The sequence below is a fragment of the Anastrepha obliqua genome, chromosome 2 (assembly GCF_027943255.1).
Source record: "Anastrepha obliqua isolate idAnaObli1 chromosome 2, idAnaObli1_1.0, whole genome shotgun sequence".
In the NCBI taxonomy this organism is placed as follows: Eukaryota; Metazoa; Arthropoda; class Insecta; order Diptera; family Tephritidae; genus Anastrepha; species Anastrepha obliqua.
This window is the reverse complement of record NC_072893.1, coordinates 86,093,239-86,113,844: the sequence shown is the minus strand read 5'-3', so window position 1 is coordinate 86,113,844 and position 20,606 is coordinate 86,093,239. Positions and strand designations below refer to the sequence as shown.

Genomic DNA, 20,606 nt, shown 5'->3' with positions numbered 1-20,606 from the left:
GTAGCTGTCAGTGTCAAGGTTGCATGAATTTAAAAAGAAATTTACCGATGGTTCATTTTTTACTTGAAAAAAAAAAAAATTCTACCATTCAGTTAAAGCAAGCCTACCAAAGATAACATATTCACAATACAACAAATCCTGGAAAAGAGCGCTCGGAAAAAAGGTATCGACTTTAGCGCTAGTGTGCCCTTTGAGCATTTTGACACCCGCGAAAAGTAGTTTCAAATCAAAGAATGCTTACCTAAGCTTTTCTAAACTAAAATTTTTATATAAAACTGTAAAAGTTTAATGCTTGGCTGCTATTTTTTCGCCTAGTGTAGGTCTCTTTCTTGCCTTAAGTTGAAAAAGTTGTTTGAAATATGGTTGGCAAAATGCTCCACGCGCCATCACCCACACTTTACAAAGGGGATTGAATACTCTAGAATTAAATCCTCTTTTTAAGCTGCTTTCGCGACGCCATATTTAAGTTTGCTAATCTATGCGGCCGCCGTGGCCAAATGGGTTGGTGCGTGACTACCATTCGGAATTCAGAGTGAGAACGTAGGTTCGAATCTCGATGAAACCAAAATTAATAAAAACATTTTTATTTTTCTAATAACGGTCGCCCCTCGGCAGGCAATGGCAAACCTCCGAGTGTATTTCTGCCATGGAAAATCTCCTCATAAAAAATATCTGCCGTTCGGAGTCGGCTTAAAACTGTAGGTCCCCCCATTTGTAGAACAACATCAAGACGCACACCACAAATAGGAGGAGGAGCTCGGCCAATATATACGAGTATATATATAATCTAGGAAAATGTATGCCGTGGTGAAAAACAGGATCAGCTAATTGGCTGATATAACCGAGGTCTAAGAACGATAGAGACAAGATTGCGCCCTTGAGAGAGTGTGTGACGTCACATTGGTGCAATTGCATGAGACAGGGATGTGAAAATGGGAACAAGACGAGGGTGATAGATACCAGGTTTGCTCGTTAGGTAGGGAAAAAAAAATTAGGGAAACTTTTGATTCTACGTCATTCGTTTTGGGTTTCACAAAATTTACTTTTAGCTTAGTGAAACACAAAACGAATGACGTCGGCATATCTGTCAAAATCGCTCACCATGGGAACAAGAATGCAAGAAGAACAAGAAATTACCTAAACAACACACGAATAAATTCCATAAAAGCGACGTCGCATGCACAGCGATTCTGTCAAATTCGCTGAGAGCAAACTAGCGCTACCACGATCGGCACCACCTCATGCTGAAAAGATTTTAGAGTTCCGGCCAACGTTAGACCGTTAATCGGGTCTAAGCGAATTTGACAGAATCAGCTGATAGGCTGGGTTTACAAAACAAAAACTGAGATTGTCATCTACGAAAACAAATCAACCAATGACAACACTTCGTTGCTATCTGAACAACGACTGATTAGAGTAGAGTTTGAATAGGTGTGAAATTATTTTCGGCTAGGAATAAGTTTGTGTTAGTGATTTGCAAAATAAAATCAACACAGTTTTCGGTCAAGTTGCTTCGAGCGTGTGAATACATGTGAAATTATTGGGCGGAATTTTCCAAGTGACGTGGCAGCCAAAGTTCCCCTCACAATTTTTTTTCACCATAGCTAACCTGGTTATCTATCGGTTATCGCTTTTGGCCAAGCGAAGCAACTCCTCCGCTCTCTCAAATCTGACTTGTTGCTGCTTTGCTGTGAGATCATGCGCCTTTTCGATCTTGTAAGGCTTGACTTTGCTACAGTCAGATATTTTCAGTTCTTTCGCCATTTGAGTGGCACTTCGTCGGAGATTTCACTCAAGTCGCTTCTTCACTTTTTGAACCATTTCACGTGAAGTAGCAGTCTTTTGATGACCACCTCCATGAGGCTTCGCGATGCTACCAGTATCATTGTAATGAGTAATGGTGCGATAAACAAAAACTTTGTTTACTTTAAGATGCTCGAGCTCACGAACAATCGCTGGTTGTTTTTTTGTTTCAATCAAAGATAATTCAATTCCACTACATCATGCCCGTACATCAGCTGCGCGAGCGATCTGAAGTTGGTGACACTTCGAGTGTCGGACCCTGTATATATGTATACATAATTGGACACCCTTTTTGAGTATTTGGCTGAGCTCCTCCTCCTATTTGTGTTGTGCGTATTGATGTTGATCCACAAGTGAAGGGACCTACTCCTGACCGCTATTAGAAAACGCTTTTTCTTCATTGTGGTGTTTCGCGGAGATTCGAATCTACATACTCCTTTATATTCTCACGTTTTTGTTGATAAATTTCGAGCTGTCACTTTGTTATCTCTAAGTGATAGATAATTGTTTGACTATTAAACAGATTATGACATTTCGTGCTACCAACCATGATACAAAAAATCTGTTTGAATTAAAAAAAAAATTGAAAAGTCAAAAACTACCATCTTATTTTGGATGCAATTTAGTTAATTACCCAATGATTTCAGATTTTTGTGTCCAAATGGGTGACCTGATCCACTTCTAGTTAAAAGTCTAAACTTTAATTTAAAATCAAATTTTAAAATTTCTGCGAATTAATTTATTAAAAACATCGATTTTAAATATATATTTTTTAGTTCGATTAGATGTTTAGTTAGATGCCCACACATCCTCACTCCCCCTCGGCTCTACTGCCAAAATCAGTGGGCAAAATCATTCTCTCGTATTTAATATGTACCCAAAAAAATAGTATTGATGCAAAAGCCGGGGTCTCTTAATATAAAAAGTAAGCAGAATAATTGCAAATGATAACCGCTTTAATATTAAAAATTGTCCCCAAGTAATCAGAATGAGCAGAAGAGAATTTGGAAAAATATCTTACGTATTTGAAAGGATATACACAAATTTGGAATCAACTGAACGCTCCTAGTACCATTCACCTGAATAATTACCGATGAGTGAACCAACTAGATTAGAATGACAGAAGGTTGGCACTTCGACCTAAAGATCCTTTGTGCTCTCTATAGTACTTCATCCAAGCCCATTTCCATCAATAAAGCTCGGATGGAGTGGCTGAGTGCATAAGCATTTCTTTTGGTCGTACCCGGCCAAGATGTCTACTCTTTCTTCTATGGCGTCGCATTCCAAGAAAAGGTATTGGAAATTCAGCGGAATGGTCGCAGAAACGACACGAGTCGGTGAACCCTTCCTGAGAGTCTGCAAATGGTTACGCAATATGTATGAAGTGACCTGTGAGAATACTGGTGAGCACTCTCAGATTTTCCTTAGGGATGCTTTTGAGTTTCTCTTTTGGTCTGGTGTATGCCTCGATATGGTACTAATCTGCATCTGGAAGCCTTAGCTGTTCACATCTCAGCTCTTTCTTTATGGTATGTTGTCCCATGAAAAGGAAGGACTTGGTTCCTATGAGTAACGCGCCCGAGCCCTTCTCTTTCGAGCTGTTCGACGGCTTCAATAGCTTCTTCAGGCCTTGAGAAACGTTGGCCTCACATTTTATTTTTGATTTTCGGGAACAAAAAGAAATCACTAAGTACCAAATCGGAGCTGTAAGACGGATGACCCAATAATTCGATCCTTTGAGTGTCAAAATCTACATTTGTTCACCTTGGAACGCCCATATTGTCGATTGCTATTTTGTTTTCGGCCCATTTACATAGATCAAAGATTCGTCATCTGAATCACTGCGCCTGATTCTTTATATCAATCCCTTTTTTGGACAATTATCCGACAGCACTGACTGTTTCCGGCACAATAACGTTTTTGGATGGCCTTCACGAAATTCAACCTGCTCATATCGCCGCCATCGTTGCAAAGGCGACCCAGTTAAAATGCGGCACTCGTACGTCACTCTAATTAGCTCTGTAGCACATAATCGTTTGAAAGATTGTAGGACTATTCCAAACGCGCAGTCATCGACTAACATTCGTAGCATACGGTTGTGTTTCGATAGTGTTCTCTGAGTTCCTTCATTCGCGGTGCAGTTATATCCCAACAACTACACTCTTACGTTTGGTTTTTTCCATTTGCTTATTTTCAAGTGTACCACGTGCTTAATTTATTTCTATTAAACAGTGACAGAATGCCCCCCGGGGCGCATAATTTAGGGGATAATAGGTTCGCTACCTTAGCGTCCTCCCCCAAACGGAAGAAAAAACGTCCAATTAAATTCGACGATTTTCCTGATCTTCCAGATCTTAGCAAAACAATATCCACCCCAAAATACATTGTTGTTTCTTCTACTAATTATCAGAAGCCCCTATCGCATTATTCATGCTTCGCAGTGCAAAAATCATTAAACGTGTTAAGCAAAAACATAGAAAAAATTTCAGAACTGAGAGATGGAAACCTTTTACTACTGGTCAAAGACAAGCATACTGCAGAAAAATTTATAGCTGCCAAACAACTTCCAGGAATATGCGATATCACATGCAAATACCACGATAACCTCAACTTCGTGAAAGGGACGGTCTTCGCTCCTTTTCTCAAGTCTCTTCCTGATGAAGAAATCGTAAAAGAGCTATCAACGGAGGGTGTAGTAAGTTGTTTCAAATTCACTAGGATAGTTGATAACAAAGCAACACCAAGCGGAGTCATCCTTCTTACTTTTGATGCTTTCAGAATTCCAGAAACCATCAACATATCTTGGTATAAAGTCAAGGTGAGGGAATATTTCCCGAATCCGATGCGTTGTAAGTCTTGCCAGTATTTAGGTCATACTAAAAAACATTGCAATAATGCTCCATTGTGTCAAGTATGCAGCCTCCCCCCTCATCCAGACTCAGAGTGTTCACGCGTAAGGTGCGCAAACTGCCATGAAGAACATCCATCCAGCTACAATAAATGCCCAAAATTTTTGCAACAAAAGGAAATCCTTAAAATAAAAACCCAACGTAAATGCACATTGAAACAAGCGAGAGAGTTTTACTCTTCTCAACTTCCCTCTACCTCAGCTCCCTTTTCTTTCGCTGGTGTCACATCCAGCAACAAAATCATTCAACCAGTAACAGAAACAAACACTAGCAAGAACGTATTACTACTCCAGCAAGAACATACCACTTCGAGTTCAAGCAAAAATATCGTTAAGCCAGTAAATACCAATGATCAAACGAACTACAACTCATCTTTTCTCTCCCTACAATCAAGTCAATCATCTAATGTTGATCAATCTTCAACTTCCATTAATCTAACAGCTTCATCAAGCAACACTACTTCTAACTCACCTACTTTCTCTCCACCACCAAGTAAATCATCCAACATATCTCAACCTTCAACTTCCATTAATGTAACAACTACTTCAAGCAACACTGTGCAATCACAACCGATCTCTAATTCTACAATCTCTTCGCCTATCACTCGTTTAACCCAGGAACTTTTAAATCAAAACCGCTATTTCTCTTCAACACGGATGACCTCTGACTCTGAAAGCGAAAGATCAGATAGGTTTAGTAACTCCATTGATGACCTTTGATATACTTCATTGGAATATCCATGGACTTTATAACAATTTAAATGAATTAAAACTACTAATTAAAGACTTATCTCCATCTATAGTTTGCCTGCAGGAAACTCACATCCCCTTCAATAGGTCTGCGCCTATTTCGAATTCGTTTCATAGCTACTTTCATAACCTGCCCCATAACGCTACCTCAAAGCAAGGCATATGCGTCATGGTAAAAAAAGGAACGCCCCACAAATTATTAGACATTATATCCCCGTTGTCAGTCATTGCCGTCGAAGTCAATTTAGGTTTCAAATTGACTGTCGTTTCCGTCTATATTCCTCCGCAACAACCTTTTAATCTAAAAATGCTTCTAGACATAACCTCTAGTATTACTACAGATATACTCTTGATCGGTGACTTGAACGCGTGGAGCCCCCTTTGGGGGTCCTCTTCGGATAACTCCAGGGGCAAAATAGTAGAGGATTTCATCCTTCTAAATAACTACATAGTGTTAAACGACTTGGCGCCAACTCATTTCTCAACTCACCAGACATTTACCCATGTAGACGTTAGCATGTGCTCGGCGAGCTTGGCCCCAAAACTCTCTTGTTCCACTTCGCCTTTTCTCCACGGCAGTGATCATTTCTACCTTCTCACTAAAGTTGTAGCCGCCTTGTCCAATCCAGGGACCCCTAAACCAAAGTTTATAACACAAAAGGCGAACTGGGAACTTTTCCAACGTACGGCAACTGTAACGTCGTTTAAGTACAACCAATCATCTACGATCAGCAAAGAGGCCAACAATATAACTAAAACTATTCGTACAGCTGCTCACCTATCTATTCCCCAAACACAAAACAAATTTCACAAAACCATGGTGCCTTATTGGTCTCAATTTCTTTCTTCTTTACGTAACAAAAAACAAACCCTTTGGCATAATTATAAGAGGCATCGTTCCCTTTCCAATCTATTGGAATACAAAAAAAGTAACGCTTATTTCAAAAAAAAACTGAAAGACGCAAAGAGACAAAGCTTAGAGGTGTTAACTAGTACAATAACCCCAGATTGCAGCCCCAGAAAAATTTGGTCTAATATAAAGATGCTGTCGGGTACTTTCTCCCCCTTATCCATCAAAGTATTAGACACCCCTCATGGCCCTATCAACTCGTCTGCGGACATGGCAAATCATTTTGGCTCAGTTTGGTCAAGCTATTCAAAGGACTCCAATTTCCACCCTAATTTTGTTGCCGAGAAAAATCTAACTCTAATAGAAAAGTACGTTAATAACTCTCCATCGCCTTCAGCCCAAAAAATTGAGTCCCCTATTACCATTTTCGAGTTTGAAGTTACTATTAATTCCATGTCAGGTAAAACCCCAGGCCGTGACCGTATTTCATATTCATTGCTGCAAAACTTACCATCGGTAGTCAAAACTCGATTAGTCAACCTGTACAACGCCATCCTAAGCCAAGGCACCCTCCCACACACGTGGAAGAATGCACTAGTACTTCCCATTCCAAAATCGTCTCAATGCGGAACTTCTGCTTCTGATTATAGACCTATATCACTCTTGTCATGTTTAAGCAAAACACTAGAGAAGATTGTTGCTAACCGCATTGTATGGTTCGCACTTTCAAACAAACTATTTGATGCCCATCAAGTAGCGTTCAAGGAAGGCCAGGGAACGATGGACGCCTTACTTATTTTTGAACATTTTGTCACTTCTGCCCTTTCCACAAAAAACCACGTATCTGTTCTTAGTATTGATTTCGAGAAAGCCTACGAAAGAATCGGTCCGCATGCCATTCTCCGAAATCTTGCGTCTTGGAAAATCGGTAATAAGATATATAACTTTGTCAAAAACTTCCTTACTTGCCGTCTTTTTTCAGTCAAAGTCAATAATAAATATTCAAACACATACAAACTTTTTAATGGTATCCCACAGGGGTCACCACTATCAGTGATCCTCTTCATTATTGCATTTGACGACATAAACAAAATTATATCGACGCATAAAAGAATTAACCACATAATATATGCCGATGATTTACTTCTCTCCTCTAAATGTAAAGATTTATCGGTGGTACAGAATGATTTCATACAAATTTTAACGGAATTAACAAACTGGTCGAATACGTCTGGGGCCAAAATATCGTTTAATAAATGCAGAAACTTTCATATATGCAATAAGAAAATGTGTCCACCGATGAACCTATCTTTCAATAATGTTAACCTATTGTTATGTAGTACTTTAAAAATTCTTGGTATTATATTTGATTCTAAGCTAACTTTCAAAAGTCATTGTAAATACCTTAGACTAGCTCTAGTTAAAAGATTAGATATAATCAAATACTTATCGTCGAAACACTGTCTCGTCCATCCAGCATCGCTCATCAATGCGACCAAAGCGCTACTCTTATCTAAAATCGACTATGGCCTACCGATCTATGGGCACTGTGCGAAAAACAATGTTAAGCTCATTCTTCCTCCATACCACACCGCAGCCAGGAGAAGCATACGTGCCTTCCCGACCTCACCGGTTATTTGCACTTTAACAGAAGCTGGTCTTCCAACCATCGAAGAGAGAGCTACTGCCAACACCATCAAATTGATCCCAAAGCTCCTTCGGTGCAAGAATGCAGTATTGCTCAAGGCGGTTTATTCGGCAAGCAGAAAGAAAATACACGGATATCGACCGTCAACGATTATGAAATGTTTAAATGCTGCGAATGAACTAGGTATTCCTATCAAACCAGAGAAATTCGATTACAAACGTCCTGTGCCATGGTTCCAGTTTAATAGTCTGCTGTACCTAGACATGCATTCTTTTAAGAAAAGTACAACTCCTCCTACAGTTTACCGTCAAGCCTTCGAACAAATTGCCTTAAATCTAAAAGAACAAGGATGGAAATTTTTGTACACGGACGGGACTAAAACTGTTTCCACCACAGCCTTTGCGGTAGTAGACTCCGACCATAATACAATTTCCGCTGGTCATCTACTAAACTTCTGCTCCGTTTTTACTGCAGAAGCAAACGCCGTTCTGCTGGCAACGCAGTATGCTCTCCGAACTGGTGAAAAATACGTTGTATGTACTGACAGCATGTCCACCATTCGTTCAGTAACCAACATACCAAAAAGCAACTTTATCATCTCAAAGATCCGCAACGTTTTAGCTGGTGGAAACAATTTAATCAAAATCATGTGGGTTCCAAGCCACGTAGGAATACCTGGCAATGAAGCCGCTGATGAAAGAGCAAGACTGGCAGCAAATCAACCACTTATCGCCTTGAACGTGTTTCTCAAAGAAGATGTTTTTAGGCTTTCAGAAGCAAAATTTTTCAAAGCCAAACTTTCTGAGTGGAATAATTTCCGGCATCACTACTCAGCATTAAACTCGGTAAGGCAGTCACCCATCTTCCCGAGGGGAATAAACTGTAACGATCTTAGAAATTTCTCCCGCCTACGAATTGGTCATACGACAGCAACGCATAACCATCTCCTTAAGGGTCTTCCACCTCCACAGTGTCCATTTTGCAACAGCGGTTCAATCTCGGTCATCCACTTGCTCGATAATTGTCAACATTTTTCAACAATAAGATTCAACGTCTTCGGTTACAACACCCCTTCCGATGCCCTGAAAAGCTATGACTCCGAATCCATCAAGAACATCAACAAGTACCTTACGTTAGCTGAGCTTAGGAAGTTAATTTAGAGTTAATTGTCTAATAGCGTATAATGTAAGATATTAATACTATTTATTGTTACTCTGGTAAATTCATTAACAAGCGAGCCGAAGGTGTTTACACTAGTGCTCCATTTAAATGTAAAGTAGTGGATCTCCTCTACTTTTCTTATATATAATAATAATAATAATATTCCAAACGCTGTGAAGACCACAAATGCGGCGTTGTGCTGCAGGACCTAATGGTCATTACGGCAGCGTGCAATTTTTGTACTCCCATCAAAGTATTTATCAAACAAACTCTTTAATTTAGGCAGGGAAGACCGTCAAATCTCACTGGTTCTTTCAGAGATCATTGTTGTCTTCGCTCTCACCTCATCATACCGAATCTTTCAGACATAAGGGTATTCTGTCTTGCGAGCTGAAACGTGCAGTGCAGCCATTCATACGTAAATGATTGGGTCCTGAGCAATTGAGCAATCTTTGCACATTTCTTCTCTTCGGGTTTCTACTATCTTCGGCAATTGTTTGAATCGAGGATAAATAAGCTTGAATGAAGTGAAAATTATATTCATATCCAATGCGATTCATATCCAGACCGAATAGTATTTAATCGTTCCAGTTGGAAATACCTAAACAAAAGTTTTGCACTTTTTCATCACCAATTCTGTAGATCGGATTTGTTCTGATTTCATTCACTTATCAGCTAGAATTGTCGCGGCTATATGGAACTATAGAGCAGATGTTACGAAGTAGTTGCCTAAGCAGTGGCACTCTTTGTTAGAAAAAATGTATAAGCTCCCTAAATAATTTGATACGGGACAATCAGAACTGTTCGTGAATCCTGGTAAGAACGAGTTTTTTTTTCAAGAAAGTGTAAGGTAAAGTGTAATATATTTGACTCAGTTCAGATAATCAAAGGAAAATCAGGCCTTCGATTGGTTGCAGAAAATATGTGAGGGACTTGCAATCGTAAAGCAATTTCTTCAATTTGGGCAAAGTTATTTTCTCCCCCAAACTTCTAAGGCTTACCAAGCAGGCTTACCAAGCAGCTCCCAACAATATGACTGGGCGAATTTCAATGAAACAATTTTTTTTCCAATTTTCGCTATGCACATGCATGCATATGTATATATTTTTTGCATATGAAAATAATCCAATATTTATTAATTTCTGCAATGCATCTTAGAAGCAGTTACTTTTTAAAAATAGTTAGTTAAATAGTTTTGAATGGCTCTGCCAAGGTTTTAAATATTATAATGTTGTATATTGGTAGCACTGACAGCTGTCCGACAAGGGGATCATACATAATAGTATACCGTTATGTATGTATCGGGTGTTTTTTAAGAGCTTGAGAACTTAACACAACAGAAATATTGTTGAAATGATTTTCTTTTTTTTTTATTATAGTCTAGTAGATAATTTCATGGCATTTATTTTTTAAATATTATATCCGACATATGTCCGCCGCGGCAACGAGTTACATGGTCCATTTGACCAGTCCAGTTTTGCTTAATTTTTGGAAACATAAATTCGGTCAGCATGACTCGATAGCGCTCGCCAGTCTCCGTAACGGCAGCTCCTTCCTCATTTCGAAAGAAATAAGGAACGTTGATGCCGTCGACGTGTAAGCCGCTGTTAAAATCGACAAAGTGCGCTATTAACTTCGCGAACACAGTTTGCCATTCTCAGCTGCCAAACCACAGTTTAGTTTTCATGTAGCTAAAAAAACACCCGATATATTATTTATATGTACTTTTGTATAACAAAACTTAAATGCGAGTAAAAATGTAAGGCAGTAAGAAAATAAAATATTCCGCAAGCGATATATTCATTAGAAATTCAAGTAAGCATTGGTTAACTATGTATTGTTTAATAATTTAGCTAAACCTATTTACAAACGCATACATTTAATATAATTTATTAGAAAACTCAATCTCAACACAATCATTCCCATAAAAATATATAAAGAGCGTGTTGCATAAAAAAGGCAAATCTGGAAAATATCCCATATTCAATAGATTTAGTCCTTTTCAATTATATTTCAATTTTTTTTTTTTTTTTTTTTTTTTTGAGATTCATTACTCCTGAATTGTAAAAAACTTTACTTATATGTCAGTTAGTAAATTGATTAAGAACTAAACGTTTATATAAATACATAATAATAATAAAATCAATATTCTTGTATTTTATAAGACAGCTTAGCAAAATATAAAGTAGTTATCGTTTCAAATTTGCTTTAGTTTTACTCTAGCAATTTTTTATTTTTATAAAATCGCAAATTTTTATATTTTCATTATTTACGTTTACACTTAGGTAATTTTTCACGAAGCAAAATTTGCAGCCAGAAGCATTACATTTCACATGAGTATTTTTTATACATATTTCTATTAATAAACTTTGTAAATAAATTAAATCTTTTACTGCCGATTCATATAATTTTCCCCTTTAGGCATCATCCCAATAGTACTTCACGTTATCACGTTCGCGTGGCACATAAAAAGCCGCACATGTACTTTCCCAAACTTCTTTCGGGTATTCCCACTCCGAACTGAAGGTCCATTGTTTAGTATCCAAATCGTAACATTGTACGGCTGAAGTGGCACGATTTATTGTGGCCGTAGAGAGCAATCCGCCAATAAAATACACTTTTCTTTTGACTGCCGCTACGCCGGTATAGTACTTTGGCAAGGGATTGTGTGATTCGGTCGTCCACTGATCGGTGGTCGTATCATATACGTCCACCGCATCGGCCAATACTCGCATTTCTGTCACAGGATCTTCATACCAACCACCAAAAGCATAAATATGTCCATCAAAGACTATCAAAACATGGTCGGCGCGTGGTGTCGGCATCCGACACAGTTTATGCCACTTGCTCGATTTAGTGTCGAAACGCCAAAGCGAAGCAAGCACAATGTGTCGATCAATGCCACCTGCGTTGAAATGGTATTCCTTTGTTTTAAATTCATTGTGGCTATAGTTAAACTTAACTTTATTTGTTTACCTGATATATACAATTGATCTCCTAAAACGACGCCGGCATGCTGGCTTCGATTCTCTGACAGCGCTGGCAGATATTCCCAACGATCAGCGTTCGCATCGTAACGTTCGCAATTCGAAACAGCCATGTCGTGTGCCCAAAGCTCGGCGCCACCATCATTCTCATTAAGCTCACATACTCCTCCGACGGCGTACAAAAAGTTATTACCCATAGCATTTAGCGAAAATCGACAACGGTCCGCTTGTATAGGCGCAATCGTTTTCCATTTATTTTTGGCGGGGCAATAGCGAAAACCAAAGGGATGGATATACTCCTTGAGGCAGACATCATACGAGCCACCTACAACGTATAAATCATTTCCCAGCACAGCTGTCCCATAGTTGCCTGGAAAAATGTATATAAGTGAATAAACTAGTTTAGAATATTCACTCAGAAAATATGAAATATAATTTTATTTTCTATTACGTACATTGTTCGATATGCGGTATTACAGTGAGGCTTTCCCATTTGCCTTTGGATGGCAAATAACAGCTAATGCGATTAGTTAACCCATTTGTTTCAAAACCGCCAATCTTCACCAAAGCCAATTCCATTCCACGCGTATTTGTGAGTACCTCAGCCGAGAGCAAGTCATCCGCATAAGTATCAGCTAAACGCAATTTACCCATCTCTTGCTTTAGCATTTCGTCATTCAATACCCGATAGTAGGCCAATGTAAGCGCATTAATATTAGATTCGAGACTCGTATTTCCTTTGGACTTCATTGCATTTATTGCACAGGCACCAATTTGGTGAAATTGTACCTTTCCGAAAAGACGTCGTGTTAACTCTGGTTTCAAATCCGTCTCCAAACAGTATTCGAAAACAATTTCAAGAACTCGTTGTTCCGAACAATCCACTGGATAATTACATGCGAGAACGTGCTCAAATTGATCCAATGTGAGGCTCAGCAGATCCGGTGTCTGAGCAAATTCATCAAGGCGTGAACACATGTAACGATACGCTTTTTTCTTCAACGGCTCCAGTGAATACAAATCAGCTAGAGCAGCAATCGCAACACAGTTGTCCAAATCGATTTGTGACTCAAGAAAATGTGAACAAGCATCGATAGCTGCCTTCATCTGAACATGCGTCGATACAGATAAAACATCCTGCACATTATTACGATCTAGCTCCAGCTTGGATGTGTAGACATATTCCAGAAGCAATTCTAAGCCATGCGCATTTATGCCATTTAATTTTATTTCAGACTGGTGAGCTTCTCTCATGGCATCAGTGAACATGGCGCAAAAATAATCACTACAGGCAGCCAATACAACACGATGTGCCTGCAAAAAAAATATTTTGTGCCATTATTTACTGGAATACAATTGGTAAGACCTTCTTCTATGTTCTTTTCAACGACAGCCGACTCTATGTTACCGGAACGAAGATTTTTATCCTGTTAAGGACTGTCACTGTATCAGCACTCCCCGGACATGCAAGGGAAATATTTATGCTGCTACAACAACAAAAACCTTCTTCTATATAAATTATGACAAAGAAAGATCTAAAGGTAACGCACTCACCTTAAAAGTACGCCCCTCAACCAGTAAGGTAACATCAAATAGTTTTTCTGCACAACGTAACGCATTTAGACCCTTCATCAATGCTTCGGAATGTATAATTTGCATAAAATTATCATTATTTGCATTACGTGAATATGCTGTTGATGCACAAACTGCACACGTTGGGTTAGCACGGTTTTCAGGGCCACCCTGTGATATGGAGGCAGCGCCACCGGCCATTATTTGAGCGATTATAATTGAAAACCTTTAGCACATTCGAGTAGGTATGCTAATAATCGTATTTCTGTAGATTTAAATTATAGATAAAAGAAATACGGGAATACCAGAAGTATAACTTGGATCAAGTTGGTGTGAAAGCAATGTAACACTACCACATATTTTTCTGTGTGATTTATGTATGTAGTTATATTTGTGATGTCATTGGCATCAACTATGCTTTTACCATGAACCCTTACACGCCTTATTATCGTTTCGATTTTTTAGCTATCTTCACTGGCACACAGAGTTCATTCGCTCATGTGTCTTATCACTAGTCAAGCAGAGGACGCGGAAGCCGTTACCTAAACCGTTGTATACACGGCTTTTAGCTATGTTATTAAGGCCCCTCGTTGTCTAGGTTACTGTTAACAATTATCAAGGTTGGGGAAGCCACCGCATACGTACATACATATATACATTCATACAATTGTGAGGCGATTCAGCTCGCGCCGTAAGCTCGTTTCTTAAATGCTTTTTTTTGAAGATTGTTATCAAGTAAATACAACCAATCTCGTATGAATCAGTTTTTTGCCTAGAAATAGTCGTTTAGTTGCATTTCTTAGGAAAAAAAACAAGCTTTCGATTAAACCGATTCTCGTGCATTAACCACACTCTTACCTTCTTTGAGGAAGGTGAATAAGCTCTTATTGATTGAATAATTAGCAATATACAGTTCTCGTGCCATACGCACTCCTAAAAAAGTTGGTTTTAAAGCGACTAATATTTCACACCATTTCCTACTTCATTTGCCTTCTCCAACTAGGCCACATTACATTTGCAACTACAAAAAAAATTATAATTTTAACAAAACAAATTCTTAAGTTGCCGCAAATCGTTATTTTGACTTTATCAACGTGCAATTTTATGAATTTCGAAACGTTCAAAACTATTATTTAGAAGTTCAAACTTTTCCGTGAACGTGCAAAATATAAGGAAATAAAAGTGACAAAATTCGTAGACAATGTTTGATTGGATAAAAAAGATCTTAATGACGTTTGAACCGAAATAGTCGAAATTGCAAAATGTCAGGTGTGCTCTCACAGGGTAACACAACTAGATAAAATCTAAAAAAAGAATACGTAGTGTATTACCGCACTAACCAACAAACAGAAATTCACTGGTATAGGATAAAAATACTCAGCAAATAGAGATAAACGGTAGAACTATTGTGTACGTAGTATATATTCTTGATATTCCATTCCCATGCACAGAGGAGATTGAACCTACACGCAGCAGAGAACGTAATGCAATTTGCGTTCTCTGCACACAATATACAACTCTATAGAAATTAGCAGTTAATCATTCGAAACAAGACTATTCGAAAAGAAGCAGGTTTCTGATTTATATATACTAGACAGGACATAAGCAGTTTCTATATATATGTAATCTTCCTGCAATCGGTATAAAATCCCTAAAAAAACGTTTATACATGATTTGGAAAAAATTTCTATTGCCATATTGTTGAGGAATTCCAAAAAACTTTTGCACAACATTATTATTAGATTATTTCTACTCTATCTGGATTAATTCAAATGCATAATATCCATTCGTTCCCTCGAAAAATCGCATTAGCTTTGCCGTACTGGGAAAATTACACACTACTTATTTCAGGTAACTCACAACTCTGCAACCCTTTTCAAATTTTTCGTCTCTTTATCGTACCTTTCGTAAACAAGTTTCTCATTTCCGTTTTGGGGCAATTATCGTTATTTTTCATCAGTGTTGGGAAGTTAAATCTTCAAAATTGTATCAAATTCACTACGAATCGTACTTTTTGTAATAAAATTGTACAATTTTTTTGCGTGAATAATTAATATCTTCATTCTACAATATTTATTCGTTTACTTAACAATAAACATAACAAAACAGATTTAATACTAGCTATTTCATGACTTACATATTCAGGTACGAGCTAAAAATTAAAAGTGGTTCTCAAACATCTTTTCGTTCTCGGTAACGTCTTCTAATTCCTTTTCATAACTAATTGATTTTCCCCCTTTGACTTTAATGAATCGTTTGTTGTTAGAGGGGAAACTGAATCACAGCAAAAATGCTCCAAATTCATTATGCTTTTTATATTTACACAATATAGTAATTATAATCAACAGAATTGTATCAAAACTTGTAGATTCCTACTCAATATTTTCTTTAATGTTATTGCTGGCCGCAATTCCTAATTTCATTATCTACCCGTACAGTGCTGCCATTCTCTCTAAAACTGTTTTTTTCAAATGAAACGTGCGTACGAATGCAGCTCTGTCTTTTACAATATGCTTCACTTGAATTTCTTTTAGTTTTTCGTTTAAATTGGTTGCGTTTGGATTGATTTTCGCTTGTGGTGTTTTCGCTGATTTGACGAATATCAACTTTCCGGTCTTAAACGTATGGAAATTGTTTTAAATATTTATATTAGTCGAGAAAGCAGTTTTGATATAAAAATTGTCAATACAGAAGTCATTAAATTGTAAAAGTGCACCATTAATTGCTTAATTTTTTTATGTAAAACGATCGAAGCCTTTACTGTCTTGAATGAAAACGCCGACACAATTAAATGGCGTTTCTTGTACCACCTTAAGTTTGAAGCAAGTACAGAAATCAGTGTAGCGGACAATGCCTCACGTAAGCACAAAGACTGGTAGCTGAAATTGTTGCAGCAGCGGCGTCAACATTTTTGCTTATTTTGTTTTGTGCACCTAAAATGAACGCGCTAGCATAAGTTTTTAAAGTAAGACATTGTGGCCATATATGAGTAGGAACGTATATTTATAAGTAAACAAATAATTGGCATAACTACGGATATGTTACGAAGTGGACGTATTTGCATATGGCATTCAAAAGCATCAAACCTTAAATCAGTAGCATAAATCAATTTTAACTTTTAATAACGGACTTCATCAAAGACCTGTCGCTAGACGCTTCTGTGCTAATATAAGACATATATGGTATATATGTATATATTTTTTTGGAGTCACTGCTGGTATACCTTTGTTCATCGGGTAAAGACGTACTACGTACTTGTCCAACTGGTTTTTAACTTTCTTCAACGGCTCAAGCGATACAATAAATACTTGCTACACCAACAGAGCCAACAACATTCGAGCAACAGCAACAACTAAACTTTTGAAAATAATCATCGATAACCACTTAGTTTTTTGGTTAGTAGATACAAGCACCAACTGAGGTCTGGTGCCATCGCAATCTTTACTTAGTCATCCAGTAGCAGGACAATTGGATACTCACTTTAATGTTTGGAATTTCGGCGAATAATAAAAGAGGGAGCACAATAGGACTGCTTAATAGCAAGCATTGGTGGTGAGTTATTTTAATTTTAAACCTATATACAAATGTGTATATATACAAAATTTATTTATAAGCTCAAAAAGAGTATTCTAAAAACAATTTTAAAAATACGCTACTTTATTTAAGCCCATTAATTTATATATTACGCAATATGGTAAATTCTTAGCGGTGTACTGGCATCTTATCAGATACCAAGCACATTTGGCGTAGTTGGAGTTAGTCGTTAATTACTAAGAAGAACAAAACTACTATACGCTTAACTGTTAATGATTGATGGATAAATTGTTGAACAAGGTCAAAAGCATAGAATTAATTGCGTTCATGCGAGTTCCAATTTAAAATTATCACAGCCAAATGCCTATCACGTTTCGATAATTAGGGATGAATTACACAAGAAATCAACATTTAATCATAATTCGAATTTGTAGCACAAAGTCAGTTAAAGAATCATTTAACTAAAATCATTGGCTACCAACCAGCAACAAATTTGTTAACGGGAATCGGTTCGTGTGCGCTGCGTAAAACCAGAAGCTGAAACACGAATCACTCGCAGTAGTTTCGTCAGCAGTGGTAATAAGCCATGCAAACCTAAGACGAACAGCTATATTTTGTGCTGACCATCCAATAACCAGTTTGTTTTGTTTGGTGTTTAAGAAACCAAACTCATGCTGTTTTGGTGGCATTTTTCTAGCTGAGCTAAAATTGGAAAAAAATACCGTCATTATGAAGGAAAGTTAGCTATGGTGGAGAACAAATATTAGGCACGTTTTTGGCTCTACTCTCTTTGAATTTAATGTTTACTGAGAGCTCTATAATTACATACATATTACCTGCAAGTGCATTTACATAAAAATGCGTGCATATACATACATACATACATACAGGGGGCTCACAGACAAAGGAGTGAAGCAATCATTTTTGGCAGTATTAAGTTTAAATCTTGCAAATGTATCGCAATATTATATATTACCCCAACATATTTTTTTTTTTTCTTTTTGTATTTGTACCTATTTAAATTTATACATTTTTGTATTTTGTAGAGGAAAACAAATTATATTGTTCCTACGTACCCATATGTGGCAAAGCGATGTCAAATTTTAAAAACTAAGTTAGTGGATATTAGTGTCGTAAGAACAAGCCAATCATATCTAACACTGAAATATCGTGGTCGATTGTAGAAAATTTAAATAGATCGTCAAACACCTGTTGAATTGAAATAGTATTACATTACTATAAAAAATACAAAAGCCAACGAAAAATCACTGAGATAGTTCAATAAAGTCCCATCCCGTTTCAAAACATTGAATGTTTATTGCGCGAAAACCATACGCAAAATATGGGCAAAACTGCGCAGGACAAAATTTTCAAAGGCAGTTATTCTAGATATGTAGATATTGCGTGAATATCTATAAATTCATGTACTATGCATGGAGTGATCCAACAATTATAAGTAAAAATTAAAAATATCTTGGGGAAAAAAGTGACATCCTGAAACTTTCCGCAGAGTCCCAAGAGAAGCCAATTTCCTCGGACGCGCAGCACAAGGTACTAGTGGGCAAGTCATATAACTGAGGACGAGAATTTCCATAATTGTTGCTGACAAAAGCAAGTTTAACCTCTTCCAATCAGTCCGCAAAAGTTTTGATCGGAGAAAACCATCTGCAGATAAACTACCACAAAATCTGCGCAGCGCAATCAAACACGGTGGAGTGCACGTAGCGATATGGGGATGCATACGCTGTGAAGGAACCGGTATTTTAACCTTTATTGAAAGTAATATGCACAGCATTAGCTAATTTGGAACTGCTCCCATATAGTTCAAACACCACTGTTATCGCCGGATTTGAATGTTATTGAGAACCTGTTCTAGATAAAGAAATTCAAAACCAATCTGACCTCAAAAATTCTTTAAAAAACTAATAGCAATAAATTTATTCTGAATATACTAGGAATTTGTGGGAATCGGTTCAAAAGAGCCCGCGAGCTGTTAGTAAAGAAGGGGATACCCTTCAAAATATTAATTTACTATTACCATTTTGTTATGTTTTTTAGGACTGCATAATTTTGGCTGTGATCAACTCATGTATGTGTATTTAATATGTTATTTAGTATAATATAGGGTTTTCCGAACAGAGGTGTTATTTTGACATTCAAAGAAATATGCTATTTTTTAATATAAATGATCGAATGTTTATTTCATTTTAAAGAGGAAGGTATGCCGTTAATAGTGGAAAATAACATCAGGCAAATGACCACCTAGACCACGCTTACAGGACAATATACTTTTCATGAAATTTTCCTTAACCGAATTGCAAAGTGGCTGGGATATGTCCTCGATAGCCTCACGAATTCCATCTTTGAGGTCTTGAATAAACCCTGGGCTATTAGCGTAGACCTGCTCTTTCACGTTGCCCCAAAGAAAAAAGTCACAAGGTGATAAATCACAAGATCTTGGTGGCCAATTGTCATCACCTCTTCGAGAGATAACACGTAAAAGATCTATGGTTTCGTTGCTTGTGTGGACCGTAGCGCCCTCTTGTTGAAAATAAACGTTGTCCAGATCAATACCATCCAATTCCGGCCATAAAAAATCGTTAATCATCTCTCGATAGCGCAATCCATTCACCAATAACACCTGTTATTGGAAAACCCTATATATCTTGAATATTTAAAACGATTTTGACGTGTTAATGTCTTATAATTCGATTTAGCCGGCTGCACGCACGAAAAATATGCGTCGTTATCTTGCTTGAACTGCAAGCTAGAGCGCGGAACGAACGACAAAGAACACAATCGGCCCCCGCATTCGGCAACGTTCGACATCTGGCTCTCTCCTACTTGAGTGAGCATATATTATATATGTATGTATATGCGCATATGTATATAAATTCACATATTTGTATTTGCATATGCCTTCTTCCTGTGTGCATGGTAATGAACCATTTCTCTGTTGAGAATAGATCGATGATAGGAAAAGTAGGAAATGAAAGGGGGTGTTTCGAGTGTAATGCGTCTTGAAAAAGGCAAATCGATGATGTTGCCTCTTAGTGTTGTTGACTTATTAACGTCTGATGCACAATCAACATATCTTTCATGAATTTAATAAATGTTTCATCAATTTTCACGTTTGTGTAAATGTAACTTGACCTATTCCATTGCGATTCCATTTACCTCCTTCTCTATATCCATACAAAATATCTATCAAACAAATAAAATTAAAATTTTGTTTTTAAAATTGCAACCATTACATCAGTATTTTCTTATGATGTTGTCACGTTAAACTATCGTCAGTAAACCGACTTTATACAATATTTTAAATAAAAGCATATTGTATTTCTAAATGGCATATTAATTTTGTCAAAAATGTATTTTATTTTCGTTAATCAC

The 20,606-nt window shown here is 37.3% G+C and overlaps 2 protein-coding genes across 5 annotated transcripts in view; one reads left to right on the top strand and one right to left on the bottom strand.

The window, feature by feature from the left end:
• Window positions 1-11,309: 11,309 nt before the first annotated feature.
• LOC129237593 (kelch-like protein 22) lies at window positions 11,310-14,895 on the bottom strand. Of its 3 annotated transcripts, none has more exons than XM_054872425.1 (5): window positions 14,538-14,895; window positions 13,662-13,944; window positions 12,563-13,421; window positions 12,097-12,477; window positions 11,310-12,025 (listed from the first exon to the last, which is right to left on the bottom strand). In XM_054872425.1, exons 2-5 carry the CDS (start codon window positions 13,878-13,880, stop codon window positions 11,538-11,540), a joined length of 1,947 nt encoding a protein of 648 aa, XP_054728400.1. In that variant the 5' UTR covers window positions 13,881-13,944; window positions 14,538-14,895; the 3' UTR covers window positions 11,310-11,537. The 3 variants fall into 3 exon arrangements, with proteins under 3 accessions (XP_054728400.1, XP_054728399.1, XP_054728397.1); XM_054872424.1 differs by having other exon boundaries at window positions 13,662-14,477; window positions 14,538-14,894; XM_054872422.1 differs by having other exon boundaries at window positions 13,662-14,451; window positions 14,538-14,894.
• Window positions 14,896-16,233: 1,338 nt separating this feature from the next.
• The window catches only part of LOC129237930 (uncharacterized), a 42,210-nt gene continuing 37,837 nt past the window's right edge, over window positions 16,234-20,606 (top strand). For both annotated transcript variants that reach the window (XM_054872923.1, XM_054872922.1), the window contains exon 1: window positions 16,234-17,231. In XM_054872923.1, the coding sequence (XP_054728898.1) occupies window positions 17,164-17,231 (68 nt within the window). In that variant the 5' untranslated portion in view covers window positions 16,234-17,163. The remainder of the gene's footprint in view (window positions 17,232-20,606) is intronic.